This window comes from Thunnus albacares, chromosome 13 (assembly GCF_914725855.1).
Source record: "Thunnus albacares chromosome 13, fThuAlb1.1, whole genome shotgun sequence".
Lineage (NCBI taxonomy): Eukaryota > Metazoa > Chordata > Actinopteri > Scombriformes > Scombridae > Thunnus > Thunnus albacares.
In genome coordinates, this window is record NC_058118.1 from 9,671,126 (window position 1) to 9,691,127 (window position 20,002).

Sequence of the window (20,002 nt, forward strand, 5' to 3'; positions counted from 1 at the left end):
ACGGTTTTGATACCAGTTTTAGTCAATTTACAGAAGTGAGTGACAGGATGATAGCAACAGGATAGAGCTGGCCACTGAGAAAAATACGTGGCCAACTTTTGTTTTTTCCAGCATTGCATTACAGTGTCTAATTTCTTTAGGGGAGACTTATTCTACTCATGTTGCAAAGTGTTTCATATAAAACTTGGGCGACACAGAGGAGTGAAAAAATCTAATTTGAATGTATTGTCTTTGGGACTCGGGTTTAGGACTCTGCTGTGAGGTGGTAAAATGTTGTAGTTGGCAGATGAGTACATAGCATGTTTTAGTTCCACTCAGTCACTAATGCATTTACAGTAAGCAAGCTGTTAAGTAAGTAAGTAAGTAAAGGTGCAATAGAAATATGGTAATGAAAAAAAAATAACTAGAAAATTGATTCAAGTCCAGTATTGAATGATAAAGAAACATTAGGAGACATTTTAAGATTATTAGAAAATGTTATTGCAATGATTGTATGTATAAAATAATAAAAAATGACGTTAAGGACACTTAAAAGTCACAGTATGCAGCATATTACAGAAATATTGTATAGAGCTTGAAATAATACTGAATTAATTCAAAATGTTGTTTTTGAATACAATGTGTCTTTACAATATTATAATACTCATGATGCTCTTCTTTATTTTCACCTACATGGCATACATGCTGCTTTTAAAAGACAACAATATACTACCAAATTCACATTTAAGGCACAAGGAAATTCAATTTGCTGACTAGACCAAACTTAACGCTGTAAAAGAGTCCATTTTATGTTTCGAGATGCAACATGATCAGATCAATCTGCCGGCTGCTGCCTAACAAAGCTTTGGTGAACTGAAAGCATTGTTGATCAGAAACACACAATTAGCTTATAGCCTGTACGCTAAATATATAAGCAGTGGGTTGTCTGTGATCAGCTAACCAAACCTAATTACTTTTAATTAGACCCACCTTCTGAGTTCATAGTGCCAGCTGCACCAGTTCTGCTGTTGTGTGTCAAACGTGCAAACCAATCAGTTGCGCTGCCGCTGAACATTAAAGTTTAGCACCCTCAAATTAGAGGCCATGAAGTCAAGCGCGTATGTGTGTGTATGTGTAAGTGTGTCTGTCATAGGCTACTGTTAGGGACAAATTTCAGACTAAAGACCAGTTAATTGGAGACGGCTTGTCCAAATGGGGGCAAAAGCCGTGTCCCCATATGGGAAAAATCTGATTTTTAGGTCAGTGGTTATGGTTAGAGTTAGGTTAAGTCTCCAGGATATGAATGTAAGTCTATGTAATGTCCCCAAAGTGACCTAGGACAACGTGTGTGTGTGTGTCTGTGTGTGTGTCTGTGTGTGTGTGCGCGCGCGCATGTGACTGACTCATATATTGTATGAATTACTCCTGGACATATTTAGTTAAAGAGAATCTTTTCAATTTCCAATTTTCAACCTGCATTGTATCATTACAATGTGGCTAGTACATGCAAATGCAAAGTTTAACTTCTCTCCATGTTGCCTGCACACAGAGCACCCCGCTCATTTGCTGGCAAAAGTCACAAAACACGTCACCCAGTGGACTTTGGTGATCTGCCTTAAACTACAAACTACATTTCCTCATTTTCAGTAGTGGTGCCTTCAAGGACTGTCAAATTTGGGTCTCCCAAAACACTCCTGTCTCATACTACACTAGTGATATGGAAAAGCAGACACAAAATATCACTCCCAAATACTTTACAATATCAGTATGTTTGGAAGAAAACTAGTTTCATGATACAAGGCTGAATATCGCACCATTGAATCAGACACAACAGAGTCTGGAAGAGGAAGTGACCACCGGACTAGAGCGACAGCTAAGCTGAGCTAAGCTAAGCTGTTAAGTTGATTAAGAGCTGAATGTAACACAAAAAACAACTAGCTTTACAATATAATGTCGGAGCAGAGATGTGGCACCACTATTACAATTTATGAAGCCGAATTAGTGCTGTGTAATCAGACAAAACAGAGTGTGGACCGGAGGAGAGAGCGACCACCAGAGCTAAGCTAAAGCACAGCATGATACATGTACTTCAGCTGCCGAGTTTCTCCTTGATAACACTAACGCTAACACAAACAAACAACTAGTTTTACAATATAGTGTCGGACCGGAGATGTGGCACCACTGTTGCAACTTATGAGGCTAAATATAGTGCTGTGGGATCAGACAAAACAGATTGTGAAGGAGAGGGTGACCACGGTAGCTGTAACAGCAGTAGCCGACTGCCGAGAGAAACGCGCCTGCAGCTGGGGAGGCGGCTGCAGCATGATGACCCTGGCCCCGGTGATCGTCAGGGAGACAGACAGAAAACAACACACTGCAACAATCTTTGCAGTGCTTTTGTGAACCTGACTTTGTTTTCTGACAGAATATTATATTGGATTTGGAAACTCTGAATACAGAACAATAGCAAACAGCGACTGTGTTACCTGTACTTGCAGCTACATTTGGCAGCACCGTCCACACAACATAATTGACTCCATTGCACTGATTTGTTTTATGATCCTTCTAAAACAGGTGTGATTTATTCAGATTAGTGAGGAAAAATGTTTTGTACAGGACACACACAGGACACGCGCAATGCCCTCTGATTGTTGTAGGATTCCCCCTAAGTGCAGTATGGGGAATCTACAAACTTTATCTCAATTTTCCCAAGTCATAGGTCACAAAACTCAAAAACATTTCTACTACATAGGTGACCTAGTTTAAAGAAATCATCATATTCACAGCGGTGAATTTTTCCTTTAAAGCCATAGACTAAACTAGTTAGCTCAAATTTAAAGGAGACCTCAACAGAGAGAAACTTAAGTCTCTGGGTTGTTTATGAATGAAAACTTTTTTTTAAAGAGTGGAAATATTTAAGAGTGTTTGAACATCAAGTGTCTAATAAGGTAGTAGGACCACCCTTCGGAGCAGTTTCAGTCCCACATGAAGTGCTGCCTCACAAGTTCTGGACTGTAAGTAATTGGATGTTTACCCTTCATTGAAGAAGGAAAGCTTTGAGGGATGAAGGAGGTAGAAATCCACTTTGCACTCTGCACTCCAGGATGTCCCATGAAAGCTCAGTGATGTTCAGATCTGCTGATTGAGGAAGTGATGGAAGCCATTTGACGTCAACTTTATGATCATGGCATCACTTTTGAATGTGTCTCTCAGTGTGTATGGGGACATTATCATCTTGGAATATAGAAGCATGGCAAGGGAACAGTGTTGGCACCACAGGGAGCACCTGGCCCTTAAAATGACCTCCTATTCCTTAGCTTTTATATAACCATGCAGAGCCATCATCAGACCTAATGGCTCATGTGAAATTGCTGACCAATGAATGCATCATTTTGCTTTATCCAAATGTAAGCCCATCCAAAAGCAGAAGACTTCTTACCATGATTATACTTTTCCCATTGCTCAATTGTCCTGATGTTTGTATACAAGCGCTTCAGAATGGAAAGTGTGCCGTAAAGACCCACTTTATAAGCTACGTTGACTGGTTCACGGAGGTCTTAAAGTGGCACTCCAACCAAAATCTATCTTTTGAGTATCAAACATTCACCCCCCTGGAGGCTAGAAATATTTGTAGGTGGACCCATAATGGATAACAGAAGTTCTGGTAAGCTTGGATTCACAGAAATGACAATGGATTTCAATAGTGACAGTAGAAAAAAAATCACTGCAGTAAAGTATCAAATTGTCTGTAGAAACCTTTCAAACGACTGCCATTTTCTGCTGTCCATTAACAGACTATTTTCAACAAAATATGGCGAAATGGACTGCAACTGAATCCTCATGCATGAACCTGTCAAGCATGCGTGCTAGCACAAGCGGCGTTTACCATTTTAGAGTACCTGTCTCCTGCTCCTTCATAGGTCAGAACATTTCTATCCACTAGATTCTCTTTTATCTCTTGTGAGTCAGATCTAAAAGTTTTAGCTTAAGTGCTCAAAACTAGATTTTTAACTTCCCTAAATAACTCACTTGTTTAAATGGTTGTGAGAAGCCTTTTTCTTTAAGTGAATAATCCCACACCACATGCCTGACATTGTGCATTCACAGCCGTGACATTTCCTAACCATTCAGTCTATGTGTTTTGACTGTTGAGCTGGGAGTGGGAGCTGGAGTAAATGAATCACACTGTTTCCTTTCTTCAGTCTGCCAGTCTACTGATGGAATCCATTCACTAGTGAAGCTAATAGTAGCCGTCCACCTCCCCCTCTACACACAAACACGCACCACACCCACAACACTCGTCCCTGAAGGACAGTCATTGCCAGTCGATCCCGCCCACACCTTCCCGTTATACCTACAAGGTTAATATGTATGGGAGATGTATTGAAAAGGTCAAAACTGGAGCATTTCTCCACTCCGTATCATATGGTTTGTACATAAAAACAAAGGCAGTTGTTTGTTTTATTCTTCATCAGAGGGCTGTATTACTACGTCGATCAAGCAGTGTTTGTGCAAGTGCATGTTTGTGTGCGCATATGTGCCTCACAATTTCAGCATCTAACTTGGTTATTGGTAGATAGAGATGTTTTTGAAAGAATAACAACCTCAGAACAGACAATATCCTGATTTCATAACCAGAACAAGACAACGGCAGAACAAACTGTTATGACACTGAAATATTTAAGTATTGATGATGAAGGTGATAAGGACTTTATCTCCTATTTATTTATTTGTTTCCTGGTTTCATCCCAACTTTATGGCATTTAATTTGTTTCAAAACCCACACAAATAAAAACCAGGTGTGTGCACGTGATATGAGCGCACAGAACAGTATCTGCAAGTGGAAAACCATCTTTGCAAGGGACCATATCTAAGCAGGGAGCATTTTTGATTTAGACCTAGTTTAATGTGGTCTGGATGGAAAAATATCAGCGAAATCGGCTTTTTCTGTTTTCATAAGCAAAATAAACATTTCACAAATCTGAAAAAGGGTTTAAACAGAGTTGAGGTTTTTGCTACAATGCCTAACACTTTTTCACAAGTGTAAATGGTAAAAAACGGAGAATCAGCTGCTGAATATCATTATTTATGTTTCCCTTTATCCTCTCAGGTAACTACCTGTCTTCAACTGTGTCAGTGATCAAACCAAACAGCCAATCAATGGTCATGGTTAGTAATCTAAGTGACCAATCAAAAGAGTGGACTATCTATTCCATCTCCGCCTCCAAAGTCTCAAAAGTCAACTTGACGAGCGAGCGAGTGTTGAGCAGTTGCGAGCGTGTAGGGAGGGCTGAGCTTATGCTCGTCACAGCTCCATGCTCATGGGACTGCATTTGTGCACGCAGAGTAGAAACACTGTCTCACAAGGATGGTTTTCCACATGCAGATACTGTTCTGTGCGCTCGTATCACGTGCACACGCCTGGTTTTTATGTGCATAGGTTTTGAAACTAATTGAACGCCATACAAATTCAAAAGCCTAAGCAGTATTAGGGGTTGCAAACTAGCTGGTTCACTATTAAAATTACATCTGTTGAGATTTTTTTTCCCATATAACAACATCTACCTTTACTGTCCCTGTGAAATAAACAAACAAAAAAATGACTTACTTTCCTGTAAGAAGACGTGTATGAGCATCAGTAATTATTCCTCATCACCTTTATTTTATCATGGTAGACTCTCCATACATGACAACTGTATCTGCTGGCTACCATATGTCAACATCCAGTTCCTTATAGTGTCCAACATCTTCTTTTGTTGGTTTGGATTACTTTATACTCCTGGACAAAATCCAAGGCCCAATTTTTTTACCAGTTGCTATATTCTACACTGGAGTCTGAATAGTTGTTATGATTGCTCAAAGTAACCACAACAGAGAGTTTCCTGTAAAAAGATTAATTTCAACTTTTTGAGAGTGTGTAGGCTCTGCCGTTCTTTCTGTTTTCATCTCGCACTGACCATCATGGGTCACAGAGTGAAACAGATCTCAAAGATGAACTGTCAACGGCAGTATATATCAGTGCAGCGGAGGAGGAAACATCTCAATATATGTTGAAAGCACACAAGTTGAGGTAACCATACCTTGTCAAACCTGTGTGGCAGGAATTCACTTCAGCAGTCAGCTGTATACGTATGTGTGCGTGTATTTGAGCCTCTCAGATCTCCTGGGTTCTATTTGCGCACAAAATGATGTAACTTTCCTGGCAGTAAAGTCAAGGCAGGTTAATGAAGTGTCCCTTCTTTTTCAACAAGGCACAATGGTGCTCAAACACCTCTTTACACGGAATCTAAATGGTAGATAATTTTCACAACATGATATTGTGCTGCCTTCCTAGACAAGCTACACAAGCCATAATTTGGGACGATACTTGCATTTAAAATGAGAGCCTGTAAATTCAGTGTTCATGGAAAAAGGTTCACTCTGTAGAACCTTCCACGTGGTAAAATTTGAATCTCCACATTCACAACTGCTGAACCTTTGCAGTGCTCCATTGTCAGGCTCAGAAATTGTCTTGCCGTCCCCTCTGTTCTCCTCTTTTTTTCTCGTTCTTTGACTTAGTTCACTCCTGAAGGCTCCTGCCTCCCTCCCCCACACACTCCTGTGTGTTTGAAGCAGGTGAACACCCACACACTCACACCACCACAGATCCTGGCTCCTGGCTGGTTTTAAATCCATGACAAGGAGCCCTCTCTCTGAATATCAAAGACCCGCATCTGAGAGCATGTAGGCATGACTCACACCTGGGTCTGTCTTACTCCCAGCAGGCAACCTGAACGTCCAACTTGCCGGATGTGGCAGGGGCTGCTGGAGGACACTGAGCAGACACCGTCATGTCTACGGTGTGGGCAGAACTCAGAGCGCTGTATTTGTCACCCAGCTATGTGAACATCTGAAAATCCCAGCAGTGTACTGAGATTTCTAACAGACCCATTTTTCCCACCCGGTTCCTGCTTCCATGCCGGGGGTCATTCCCTGACGATAAGAGTGCCTGTGCTCTCTTCATCACAATGTCAAACCATGCCAGGCGAGCAAGGAGGGCAGAGTAGCTGTGACAGCTACAAAGTGGCTGAGGGAACTGTGTACTTTAGTTGGTCTGCTTCAAATGAAAGGGCTGCTAACAGCAACAAATCACAGCTCTGCAACGCAGCAACTTTCCCTCTGTGATAGAAACCCTTTTCATTAGTGTCCCTTTATACATTTCTAGCTCTCCTGGATATACAAAGCTTGTTATTCTATTCATTTAGTACAACAACTTCTTACAGACGTGAAGTTTGGCAACTTGCCATAGCACATTGTGTCTACCACTGTGCATGTGTGAATGAGTTTGTGTGTGAATAGTAATGTGCACCGCTGGCCTGTCAGAGTTGCAAGGCTATTTGTATGGATGCCGGGCTGTACCTTGGTTGAGGTGTACACAGCACTGGCGCACTAGCCTGTCTTGTGCAGCAGGCTAGGATGACATGTGAATTGCAGCAGCCGAGAAAGCCCTGCTTAAGTGGAGGCAGTAGGGAGAAGCAGGCGAGAGCCAGGAGGCAAACAGACAAACAGATGGACAGGCTGATGCCAAGCAGGCAGTGGAGCAAATAGATTGTGCAGCATGGCGAACAGACTCAGTCTACCAAAGAACAACCAACAGACACAAGACCATGCCACCCTTGTCAGCCGCTCGTGCTTCTCTATAATTCATAGAGATAGGATAGATACGTGGTAAATAGGACTCTCATCTTCCTTCTTCTCCTCATCTGCCCTTGTCACATCCCTCATTTGATATGTGTTATGTAGGAAGAGGAGATGTCAGTCTTGCAAGATGGGAAATGAACAAACCTGTATGTGTGAGAACTGGAGTGAGAAAAAGAAATGCAGGAGAGAGATGAGTGCTGCAGGTGGAATTGGACTATGGGACACTGGGGACTTCAGCCCAGCAGACACACACAAATACACAATTCACAGACCAAAAAAAAAAAAAATGGAGCCATACTCACAAAAAAAGAACCGTGTTCTGTTTTAAAACACACATTTTTGACAAGTTTCAGATTTTAAAAACATTGCCTTTGCGAGTTGAACGAAACAAACAATGGTGAAAGAATAGGGATTTTGTCACCACCAAAGTGAGAGATGATTGCTTTTGAGATTATTCTGTTTAGATTAAGCAAAAAAACTGCTTTTCACAAAGGGACCGAACATGCTGCCACACAGTGGGACTACGGTAATGGCATTGGAGAACAGAGCTTCTCCTACCCTGATGTCTCAGAAACTCTTGGAAAGTATTTAGCTTGTATTTCCCTGAGGCATCGGGCACATGCTCACTGGAGCAATAACCTTTGCTTTAATGCAGGAGGAGCATGATTGTAAGTTTTCCTTAGAGAATTTCCTCTAAAATGTGAGGTGCTCGGATTGACTCTGTCTTGTTTTTCTCTATGGAAAACATCTAGCGCTGTGCAAGTCAAATAGAAAACCACCTTAAAGAGCTGAGACAGCCCTGTCAGATCTGTCTGGTTGTGTACCTACACAGTCTAATGGTTTGTCTGTCTGTGTGTATGTGTGTACATGTGCATGTGTGTATGTGTTCGTCTGTCTACATAGGTAGAATGTAAGAAGGCCCAGCCCAAGGAGGTGATGTTCCCACCAGGTACACGAGGGCGAGCCAGGGGTCTGCCCTACACCATGGATGCCTTCATGCTGGGGATGGGCATGCTGAGTGAGTCATACACACACACACACACACACACACACACACACACACACACAAACCCAAACAAGTGATCTATGTACTAGTCTATGAGCTCACAGTTTAGTTCACAGACATGTTTGAAGTCATACAGAAATACATCCATCAAGCAGCATCACACTTCCACCATCTTTTAAAGAATAAGGCTGGTGAAATTCTGTATTTTTTCCCAGTTTCCACTTAAGACATAAATCTTATATAACCTAAGTGGCTCACAAATATAGATTTTTATTCAGAAATAATTTCAGAACAGCTGCACACTAGTTTTTAGCAAATATTACTCAAAAAGGAATAAAACGTGTGCTGTGTTCGGGGACTATTTTCAGCTGCAGATTTGGTAGTGAGGTTGTGAGTAACATCGGTGCCCATGTTCATCATAATGAAGTAACACGTCACCCAGTGCAACAATGTGACTCATTCATGTGTTTTTAATAGATTTTGCATCACAATGAAGGTCAATGGCACAGGCGAATAAGCTATATCAGGTCGGGCTTCATGGGCAATGCTTGTTATCAAGATCAGTCCGTTGTTGGTTTTGTTCTTTTTGTGGTATTTGTTGACAATAAAAATATACAATGTCATCAGTCTTGAAATATACAGTGACACTGATTTTTAACCAGGCTGCTTTTTTTTTCTTCTTCTTCTTCTTTTTTTTTTTTTTTTTGAGGGGGCAGAAGTGTCAGACACGCATGCCATTCAGTCATCAGTTTCTACCTGCAAAAAAAAAAAAAATCAGCTTATGCAAACTCTCGACTAGATAGCCCCATTAGGTGGGCGCTGCCCCTAATTAGGCTGCTTCAAGGTGTGCCACCAGTGGCCACTGTGGTCTATTTCTGGTCGAGTCTGGTACAGGCAGCCCCTGGGCATATAGGAGCAGACCAGCACATTAGCAGGCTAAATGAAGAGGAAAATTGGTGTAATGTCATATTAAGGATTCATCACTGTGCCCCCCTCAATGGGTAATGAAGGGGACACACATGTCAGGGAGAGATCTCATCTACAGGGACCTCAGCTGCTGGCCCACCCCTCTTCATTACCATCCAGCCCATGCCTGTGGTCCTTTTTATTTAACACTATTGCACTCTCTCCCTGCCTGCCTCCCCATCCTCCCACCGCCTGTCTATCTATCTGTCTGTCTGTCGTTCACATTTCCCATGCATATAATATGTATGTGCGACCCAACCAAATGGATTTGCCCTCACATAAAAGATTTATTTTTTCCTTCAAAAGCAAAAGAGACATGCAGCTGATTGTAAGAGACTGGTTTTACCGTGCGAGTAGGCCCCCCCTCTTGTAGCAGGTGCAGGCAGATCCACATTCATGCATTTTTATCTGTACCAGGTAATGTAATGTTTAAAGCACTTTGGAAAGTTGGTAGCAAATCCGTTTTAGCCGTTGCATATTTAATATTTTCTTATGTCCCATGTTTGATACAATTCATTATTTTTGTTTCTATCTATTTATCAATCTGTCCATTCATATATCTATATTCAGTTACATAAACTGTCAGGGTTATGGCGGGGTTGACCTTTCCATGAGACTGATTATACAGTTGTTGGTGGTAAAAGTGTTGATAAGGCTGGCCGAGTGCTTCTGTCAGCTCTATCTAAGTTGTTCCCAGTTTCATCTCATCTGTTAGAAGTATTTAACAAACACAGTGAACTTTTCAGAACTTATTACAGACTAATGTGTCTGCGTAGAGCGCTCTTCCCCTCCATTGGGAGAAGGCAGGCAGAAAGGCAGTGATGTGCTCATGTGAGAATATTAACAGCCAACTTGTTTGGAGACACTCTTATCTAAATGAAATTGGAACAAGGACAGCGAAACATTCCTTTATATAATTTGCATGTGGAAAAAAGGGGACCCTAGGCTCATTATTTAAGAAAGTGTAAGCTTCTTTTGTGCCAAATCTCATTAAAGCCATCCCTAGCTCCTTTGTTTACTGCCTCTAATCGAGGCATTTATCTTTATTGTGTTGTGCCCGATGTATGTTTGCTGAAATTAATACACATTTGAGCCTGGGCGAGGTATGGGTGTACCAGATGGATAATTGATTTTAAAGTGAATCAGAACTGTTGAGCCATAAAATAGGTACATTAGCATGCATATTAATAAGGCAAATAAGAGCACTAAGAGGCCGCCACCAGGCCAGACACAATGGCATGCTTTATTTAGTGTAGCGTTTCTCAACGGGGGCGGTACCACCCCCCAGGGGGCATTCAAAGAATGTCAGGGGGCACAGGAAGCAATATTTTTGAAAGGGGGGCGTTGAGGTGTTCTTGTCTGTTTTTTAATGACAGTTTAGTCCTACATTCAAATGCACAGTTTTTACAATTTTATCATTAGACTTGCTATTACCACCAGCAACTGAAGCTTTTTTTTGACGAGGCTTTCCCTGCTGAAGACGAGGCTTTTTTCTGAATCACTTGCACCCAGCTTTTCATTGTTTTCTATGAAACAGTGCACTACGGTCCTTTAGCCACGTTCCTCTGTTAAAGAGCACGCCTCAATTGTTTTAAAACGTGTCAAAGGAGAAAGCTCTCCCATTTTTGCGTGGGGCGTGTTGGAAAACCACGAGCAACATTGCTTTATAGACAGACAGAGAAAAAGGTGGACTCAGCCGAGATATTGTGACTCCGTCTGCCTCGCTTTTTTTTTGCATTGCAAGAAGCCTCATCTATTAGGTCAGTGATCTGTTTAGTCGGCCCTCCTTGCTCTTTGTTGGATCATTTATGCATGATTGCAGTCTATCAAAAGTGGAACTTCGATTAGCCTACTCTGCTTTTACTAGCCAGGTTTTCACTACATTTGAACCCATGTTCATTTGACGCTCTCTGTCAGACCACTGCAGGTTCAATTATTAAATCAACTGGATCACCCATGATGGAGCTCAGGCTGTGTTCCTGGAGAGGTATGCCTACTGGAATCCCCTCTGGAAGAACAAACCAATGTTATTACAGAATCCAAGCTGATGCATCTTCATAGTGGCAAATGCCAAGTTTAGAATAGCAGGCTACCAAAAGTACTATAAATAATTTCAACCATTCTCTGTTCAGCTTTCTTCCTCTGAAAAATGTTGGCCAATGTTGGCCAGTATATAGGCCCACGAAGCTCCACCCAGACAAGGCAGACAAGAAGCATCCATTCTTCCAGGCCCTCAAAGAAAAACATGTTAGGAGCTCAACAATGATATCATGGCACACAGGATAATGAAATGGGCGCCAATACAGAGGAGCAGCTACCATCCTGCGGGACTCTCCTTTCAGCCTTAAGCTGGATGAGACAACCGCCTCTAAAAAGAACACTCTGGTGAAGGCCTATGTCCGCTATAAGGCCTCCAACAGTCAGGAGATGGCTGAGGAATTCTTCTTTTCCAAATATTTGGAAACAGACACCAAGGGCCAGACCATTTTTAATGTGCTGGATGCCTATCTACAGGAGAAGTCAATCCCAATCACCAACATCTTCATATGTGCCACTGATAGTACCCCTCCATGGTTGGCAGGTACCATGGCTTCGCCATTCTGCTGAAGGAGCAGGTCCCACATATCCTCACAATCCACTTTGTCCTGCACCGCCACAACATTGTGACCAAATCTAAAAGTCTATGAGTCTCCCAATGTTACAGTCAAGGCAATAAACAAAATAAAAGCCTGAAGGAGAGACTGTTCCGACAGCTGTGAGCATCTTCTTCTTCTCCATATTGATACTGGCTCTCAAAAGGAAACTGCTTTGCCCGTTTTTGTGAGCTGTTTGACAGCATCATGGAGTTCCTGGAGGAGGTCGATGCAGCTCTCAGGGAATAGGTGTCAACCAGCCACTGCGACATCATGTACCTTGCAGACTTTTTTGAAAAGATGAACAAAGTCACACTAAAGCTCCAAGGAAATGGAGTTACTCTGGTCCAGTGCAAGGCAGTCATCCACAGTCTCACCTCCAGGCTGGATCTGTACAGGGAGAGCAGAGGCAGTTTGTTCATTTACCACAGTTGACCAAGGTGATCTGCTATTTTTCAGAAACAACGCTAAATAAATATAATAGGCACACTATTATTATAAGTAATATATTTTAGTTCTATGAATACATTAAGTTGTAATGTTCATTATATTGACTTGTCTGATATAAAGGACTGTATATGCATTATAAATATGAAGAAACATCTATTAGTATATTAATTAGCAATAAAACAACCAGTTCAAAATCGGATAGTCTAAAAATCTGCATCAAGAACAATTTGCTGGTTATACTCATTGCAGGTGTCTGAGGCTCTTGCCGATGACCGCCTCCTCATTTACACCGACTACCTTGCTTATGGCCGACATGGACATCCACTTCAGGGCCCTCCTGAACCTCGATGTTCCCATCTGGGTGATGCAGCTTCTTCAGGCGGACTCGAGCGAATGCAAGCCTGCTATCCAGGAGCATCTTGTCAACATCCAGAATGACGACGAGGCTCAGGCTACTTTCTGCACCTCTGGCTGGGGCAGCATGTGGGTCAAATATGCCCAGAGTTACCCGGCTCCTCGGGAGAAGACCAAGCTGCTTCTTGTTGCTTTCCCAACAACATATCTCGTTGAGCAGGGATTCAGCCAGGACCTCCACATGCAGTCCAAGTACCGCAAATGCTTGGACTTGACGGCCTCAGGTGCACTACGGCTGAAACTAACTTCTTTGTAACCTGCAGTGAAGAAACTGGCAGAGGACCACCAAGCGCAGGACTCACGCTAATTTTCAATGCAATTTAGCTTATTTCCTTCAAAAGTTAAGATATATAGGCCTGTAACATTAGATAGCCTACATATCCTTCTGCTTTTTCTCCAGTAGCCTCAGACTTTTTCTTTGATAGGCTGCTCTTGTTTTCCATTGGAACAATTAAGAATAATGCTTCTTGTTTGGCACTGGCGCCAAATTACCAATTTCTGATTGGTTACTCTTCCACTATATGGCTGCTGTTTGTGATCAATAACGAGACCTTATTAAAGTTTGAATGTCAAATTTCTAACCGTTGCATTTGTTTAACACCCATAAATGTAATTTCTACTCACATGGCTTTTTTGCTTCCTGGCAAACTAATGACAATGATCTTCCAACTGTCCAGTTCAATCAAATCTGTTATTTGGCATTCAGTGACATGCTTTTTTAATGATATAACATGGAATAATAATCAACATTAATATTCAGGGAAGACAATTAGCCTACATTTTAATTGATGGGGGGCGGTAAGGGACTTGGATAATGGATAGGAGGGCGCTGGCCCAAAAAATGTTGAGAACCACTGATTTAGTGAAATGGATGGAAAGACAGCAGGTTGTCTCTTTTTCTCCCTCCTATTCTGTCCTTCTGTTTCTTTTTCTTTCCTCCTACTTTCATGTTTCACAATATTTGTAGGTATGAACATGCTAAGAATTTCATGAAATAGTGGCTTAACTCAGCATGTATCTTAATCCATTTTCCTTACACTTTTATACTACTCTCTATAGCTCTCTCCTTAGACTCTCAGTGCACACACCTTGCTGCAAATTCTCATTTAGTAATGTGGGAGCCATTGTCATGCAGTACATCAGACTAGGAAAATGGTTTTGCTATTTTAGAAAATGTTGAAATAAGGGAGTATGAGGAGCTGCTGTATCTAAGCCAACAATTTTGGTTTGGCATTTATTCTGTTTGACAGTAAGACAGTATCAAACACATAATATCCAATATTTTGCGGTCTGTGATAGCTTTTCATTGTATCATATCACAGTTCTTTTCAGAGCAAACAAACAATGAGGGGTTTTGTGAAAGCTATCCATCTGTAGCTTCCCGGTGATGATTTCTCATCAGCAGCTTGATGAAGATTTTTATTTTTTTCTGGTGTAGCCTCCGTCCCGCTTCATCCATACCAGGTTAAGGTTCCCCTCACCGCCTCTCTGAGTTGCATTTCTTTTTGTCTGCGAGAGAGGGGAGAGGGTCTGGGAGAGGCATTTTCCCATTGGGTCAGGAATAAATTGAACTTTTTCATGGACAGCAAACACTGATTAGATATTTATGACCAAGGTCAACCTTTCTGATTCCAGCTGGCACCGGCTCTGAGGCATACAGAGCAGAGCATCTACACACATGCTCACTCACTCACTCACACACACACACACACACACACACACACACACACACACACACACACACATATACATAGCCTACATGCACTCATGCACATACTCACATACACAAATATGCATTCATGCAAAATATGTATGGAGGCCTTCATACTGCAGATGCATACACACACATTTATGCCATCTCTGGATAAAATGCAAAATGTATCAATGTTTTAGGCTCTATTCTTGTTCAAGAACTGCAATGCATACAGAAGGTGTGTCCAAACTTTTGACTGGTACTATATGCATTGTACAGTTAATTTTACTAGGTGTTACTAATAGAAATGTCTCAACTAGTTGTATACCGTCAATTAAAAGCTGGGGCTTGAGTAATGGTTGGGGGTGTGGTCAACACTAACAAATAAAGGCCGGCCCCAAAAGCAGGCCAGGCAAAAAACAAGGGTGTCTATGGCAGTTACCTGGATGTAACGCTTGTTGTATGAGTACATGCGGTACCCTCTAGCTGACCATCACAGAGAGGGGAGGGAGATGGAGGAGACGCGATATTGTTTAGATACAGGGATAAAGGCACATATTATAATAATGTAACTTGGCTAAGCCGGCGAGCCTACATCCATAAGCAAGCTACCCGCATGCTACAACTAAGTGGTGCACTGCTAAAATGTTCTTGGTAGAACTTAAAGTGCTAGAATTATTGTTCTGCATGTTGGGAGTAAGTGGATTACCGATAATGCAGTAACAAAAATTTAACAGAGAGAACAGAAGCAGATCAGAAAACAAGGAAGCTTTGTACTAAAATATGAGCAAATATATTCATCAAACAGAGATAATTGGAAACAAAGCCCTCTTTCTAGTGTAAGCCTGCTTTCAATAGAGGCCTGGTACCCTCTGCAGTTGAAGTAAATAAAGACCCCAGCCACTATTTGAGGAAATACGGTAAACTGTGAGTGCTTTAGGTCTGCAGTGTCTACAAAAGCTGAATTCGCAGCTCAATATTTACAATCTAGACATTCACTACAGCCAGTTTAGCAGGATAGTACATAGCTAATGAGAACTGAAGACACATAAGCCGGAAAAAGGTTTCTGAGGTCAGTTTCTGAGGTGTAGCTTACACACAATGAAGGAAGAGCTATCAAGGTTGGCTCCAGTGATTCATTCCTGGCCTAAAGGACTTCCTCTTATTAGGTAATTTAGTCCAGAGTTATGGTTGAAGGTGATAATAGCTTGAGGAAAGCAGATAGACTGAGACATTTACCATAATTAGAGGGTTAATTATGTTTATATTACCTTTGATGGTGCTCAAATTCTCACAGACTCACACATAGGCTCACTCGCTCATCCGCCCACTCTTCTCAAATTCCTTGTTTTGTCTGTATCCCACTTCCTAGCTGCCTGCTCCCTCACACCCCGTTTCTCAATATGTTGCCCACAGCTGCTTCTGTCTGAAAACTGTCCAGCTAATTAACTGGTAGGTCTGTGGTTGTAATAAGAATCACGACAGCAGATGAACAATACATCTGCTACTCTTATATTTTTCTAATGACACTGGGTCCTCTTTGGGGCTCATCGCAATTCAGCATCCACCCAGGGACCAAACAACTTCTAAACAAGTCTATACTCTGGCAAAGACTTTGACTTTGGTTTAAAGATGACGTTTTGTAGTCACATTTACCAGGTTTTATAATTCAGCGGCTGTGGTTAAATTTTATCTTAATTGTAACTAACTAATCATCAGTTTCTAGCACTGGCTTATTACAGATGTCTGTACCTATTTGTAGGATCTCTTGTCAAAATGTTGACGTAACTGGTCATAATACACCACATAATGGGCCCACTCTGTGATCGAAAAGGTCAAATCACCACCAAAAGTTTGTTACCCCTCCTAATTGATAAAAAGCTTTTATTACACAGACAAGACAATACTAGACAACAGATAAATCTGATTCATAAATGTTTTCTCAGTCTCAAATTACTGATTTGGTTTTTGAAGAGGCAAATAATCTGACAAAGCAGATAACACTCACAGCAAATGTAACAACCATATATAAAAGAAAGAAAGAAGTGAAGTTGGGGAAAAAACAACTTTGTTTACATTTGCTGACATTTTAGATGAACAAAGTTGATATGAAAATGATTGATAATATGATGGTAGTGGAGTAGTAATAATTGAGAAAAAGCAAGACGCTCAAACCCTCACTAGTTGCTGTCCTTCTGTCTGAAGTAGTTTCTACCGTATTAAAGCATGAGTGCTTTAATACAATAGAAACTGCTTCCCATAAGCATTGGTTACCCTGGTAACTCGTTAGGTAACTACTACAGATAACTAGAGATCAGCTTTAATGCATACACATCCAGCAGGACCTTAGTTCAACCAGTAAAACAAATTGCATCCAGTCATATTTTATATGAACCTTTCTGCTCACTGAAGCTGCACGGAAGACAGACGCCAACGTCATTGCAAGGCGCCTGCTATAAAGTGTTATTACACTGAGCTATAAAAATGCGGAGAACTTATGGTTTAATGAATTAAAATAAAGTGGACAGTTGAGAACTAAGAGCAGCACTATTTGTCCAACAGTTTATTAAAGCTTGGGGTTCCAACCATTTACCAAATTTGACACCAGATACCCAACCTTTATGACGACCTAATCTAATAATGCATAAAGATAGAATCTATAAAAAAAAGAAAAAGAATCAATATTCCTTGAGGAATCTTAAATGCATTAAAATATAATGAGATGCTTTATTGATCCATGTTGGATAACTTTCTTAGTTTAAAGCGAGATTGTGTAAAATTTTAGCAGCCATGTAATACTCACATTTTAAATCACCAGGTCTTTCTCTCTATGAAAGGAAACGCTTTTACAATCTTATTTTAATTGTTATGGCCATTATCCTTATAGGAACCTTTTATCACTAAATGAATTGCTGACATTTGGTGATGAGTAGGGCAAGCAACAAGAGCAGCATGATCAAGATTACAGGTTAAAGTAATTGTGACAGTTGACCATTGATTGGGGGTGTGCTTGTTGTCAAACTGCACACAAAGCAAATGTTTTTTCACTTGACAATTTACCATCTACGTTATGAGCTATAAATACATGACACCTCTTTATTAGGCCTGTAGCACTGAAGTTATTCAAAGAAGGAAAGCGAAGGTTACACATAATATGCACAAGACTGTATATTTTATTTGAAGTATTTTTCCAATATGTGATAGTTATTCTTGACTATTTCAGGCTCATATTTAATCTGGACTATTGTAGTTTTATTTTTCAAGGATATTAAGTAATATTAGAATTTGCTTAACAAAATGAAAATGCTTTAGTTGTGTGGATCCCCACAAGTTTAGTGCTACATTAGTATCACATCTGTGTATAATATATACATCATATGTATACAGTGTTTGTAGTTTTCCTCTCATCTCTTTTTAATTTCTTTTCTCTCTATCAAAGGTTACCCTAATATTGTGGCAACGTACGGCCGCGGATACACTGGATTCGCACCAAGCTACAGCTACCAGTTCCCTGGTGAGTTAAAGGCTTTCTTGACATATCAGTATTGCAGCTGATTTCTGTTATGCACAAACACAAACCTACACACTTGCATGCACATACACAAACGCTCATCAATATACGCGTCAGTCACCAAATAATCTGCAGGGTTATAAGAAAGTAACGTGTCTGGATTTCGTAACTAGCTTTTGAAAGCTGACGTATAGTGAAGTAAATTGCTTACTCCTTTTTATCCCATACTTGAACACCACCATGACCAAATGTCTAAAATGGAGGAAGTTCTTCGTCTTCCATGGCCCGATGTATGCAAATTCATTTGCAGAGAAGCGGAAAAATAAGCAGCACTTTGTGTAGGAAGATTTTATAATGTGGTTTTTATAATGGGAAATGAATGAAGTCATTTTCTGCATTTAAAAGTGTTGACTCAGAGTGTCGGGCACTTTAATGGGAGTCCAAATGGGAGGCGTGCAGTCTGGAGGTGAGCAGCTGTACCTGTCTGCAGCAAGAGGGCCTGTGGCTCTGCTGTGCCTCACTTAGACAGGCATCCCTTCAATTTCATGCTTTATTTAAGGACTTTACACATACTTTGTTTGCTGTGCCAGACATCATTCCTGCAACTGATAAGACGGAATGGGAAATATCTGACAGCAGCTCAGATCTCTGTAATATCTTTGTGAAATAGATTCAGAAATGGTAACACAGGAGGTCCAGCTGTGACCACCTGCAGATCAGACATATGCTAGATTCATACTTGACCACAACATTATTTGACAGAAGAAAGGGAATAGCACCTACTCGTCAATGTGGGCAATCATGAGTAGCATACCAAATGTGGGAATTAAGCAATTTTTCGTCAATTTTGATTTTCTAAATGGCCAAATGTAGTAATATAATTACATTTCAATGTCAATCATAAGATCAGCAATATACAGACTTTTTTGTGTGTGCAGTATACATTTAAAATGAGATTTAGAATTGGCCAAAATGAGTATATATCCATCTTTTATAATCTGTAAATGCATCCTAAAATGTTTATAAACTTGAATCTATGAAAAAGAGAAAGAAGAGATTGAAAGGGAAAGGAATGATCAGTATTTATTCAGTATAAGTAATTCTAGTTAAACATGGATTTTTAAAATGTTTACTGTTTAGGACAAATTAAGGGATTTCACCTTCCCCGAGGCAGAATGTATGATCCTGTCCATGTTAAACTCAATTTAAAGAGTTTGATAAAGCTGTATGATTAAAACAGCCTCCTCTGGGCTCGCTCAACTCTTGACAGGGTAATTGGAATTTTTAATGTATGAATCAAACTCCTTGTCCAAATTAAATAACCTCAGGCCAAATATTGACTAGTGTCCTTCCTTACTAAGATGTGGAAAGCATCCTCAATTTAAGATGAAAGTGTTTTTTTTCTCACTGTACACAACCTCACTGAAACAATCTGATAAATAAATGGAACTGGGACCAGGCCGGCTGGATCCAAGAGGCATAAATTGTAGGCAGCATTTCAAGGCTTTTTTACACCCAGGGGTCCACTGTTAACAGAAACAAGTGGTTAGGCAATTGCTCAATTGTCAAGATAAAACAGTGATAAAACATTGATCAGTGATGAAACATTGAATTAAGTAAGAAAACTCAGTGAGACATTCACAGAAAAAAAGAGAAACTAAAGCTGGCAT

General features: G+C 40.7%; 1 protein-coding gene across 13 annotated transcripts in view; it reads left to right on the forward strand.

Moving 5' to 3' along the window:
- msi2b (musashi RNA-binding protein 2b) overlaps nt 1-20,002 on the forward strand; it is a 260,618-nt gene that overhangs the window by 191,880 nt on the left and 48,736 nt on the right. For all 13 annotated transcript variants that reach the window (XM_044369996.1, XM_044369998.1, XM_044369991.1 and 10 more), the window contains exons 9-10: nt 8,563-8,677; nt 18,261-18,335. In XM_044369996.1, coding sequence (XP_044225931.1) covers nt 8,563-8,677; nt 18,261-18,335 — 190 coding nt within the window. The remainder of the gene's footprint in view (nt 1-8,562; nt 8,678-18,260; nt 18,336-20,002) is intronic.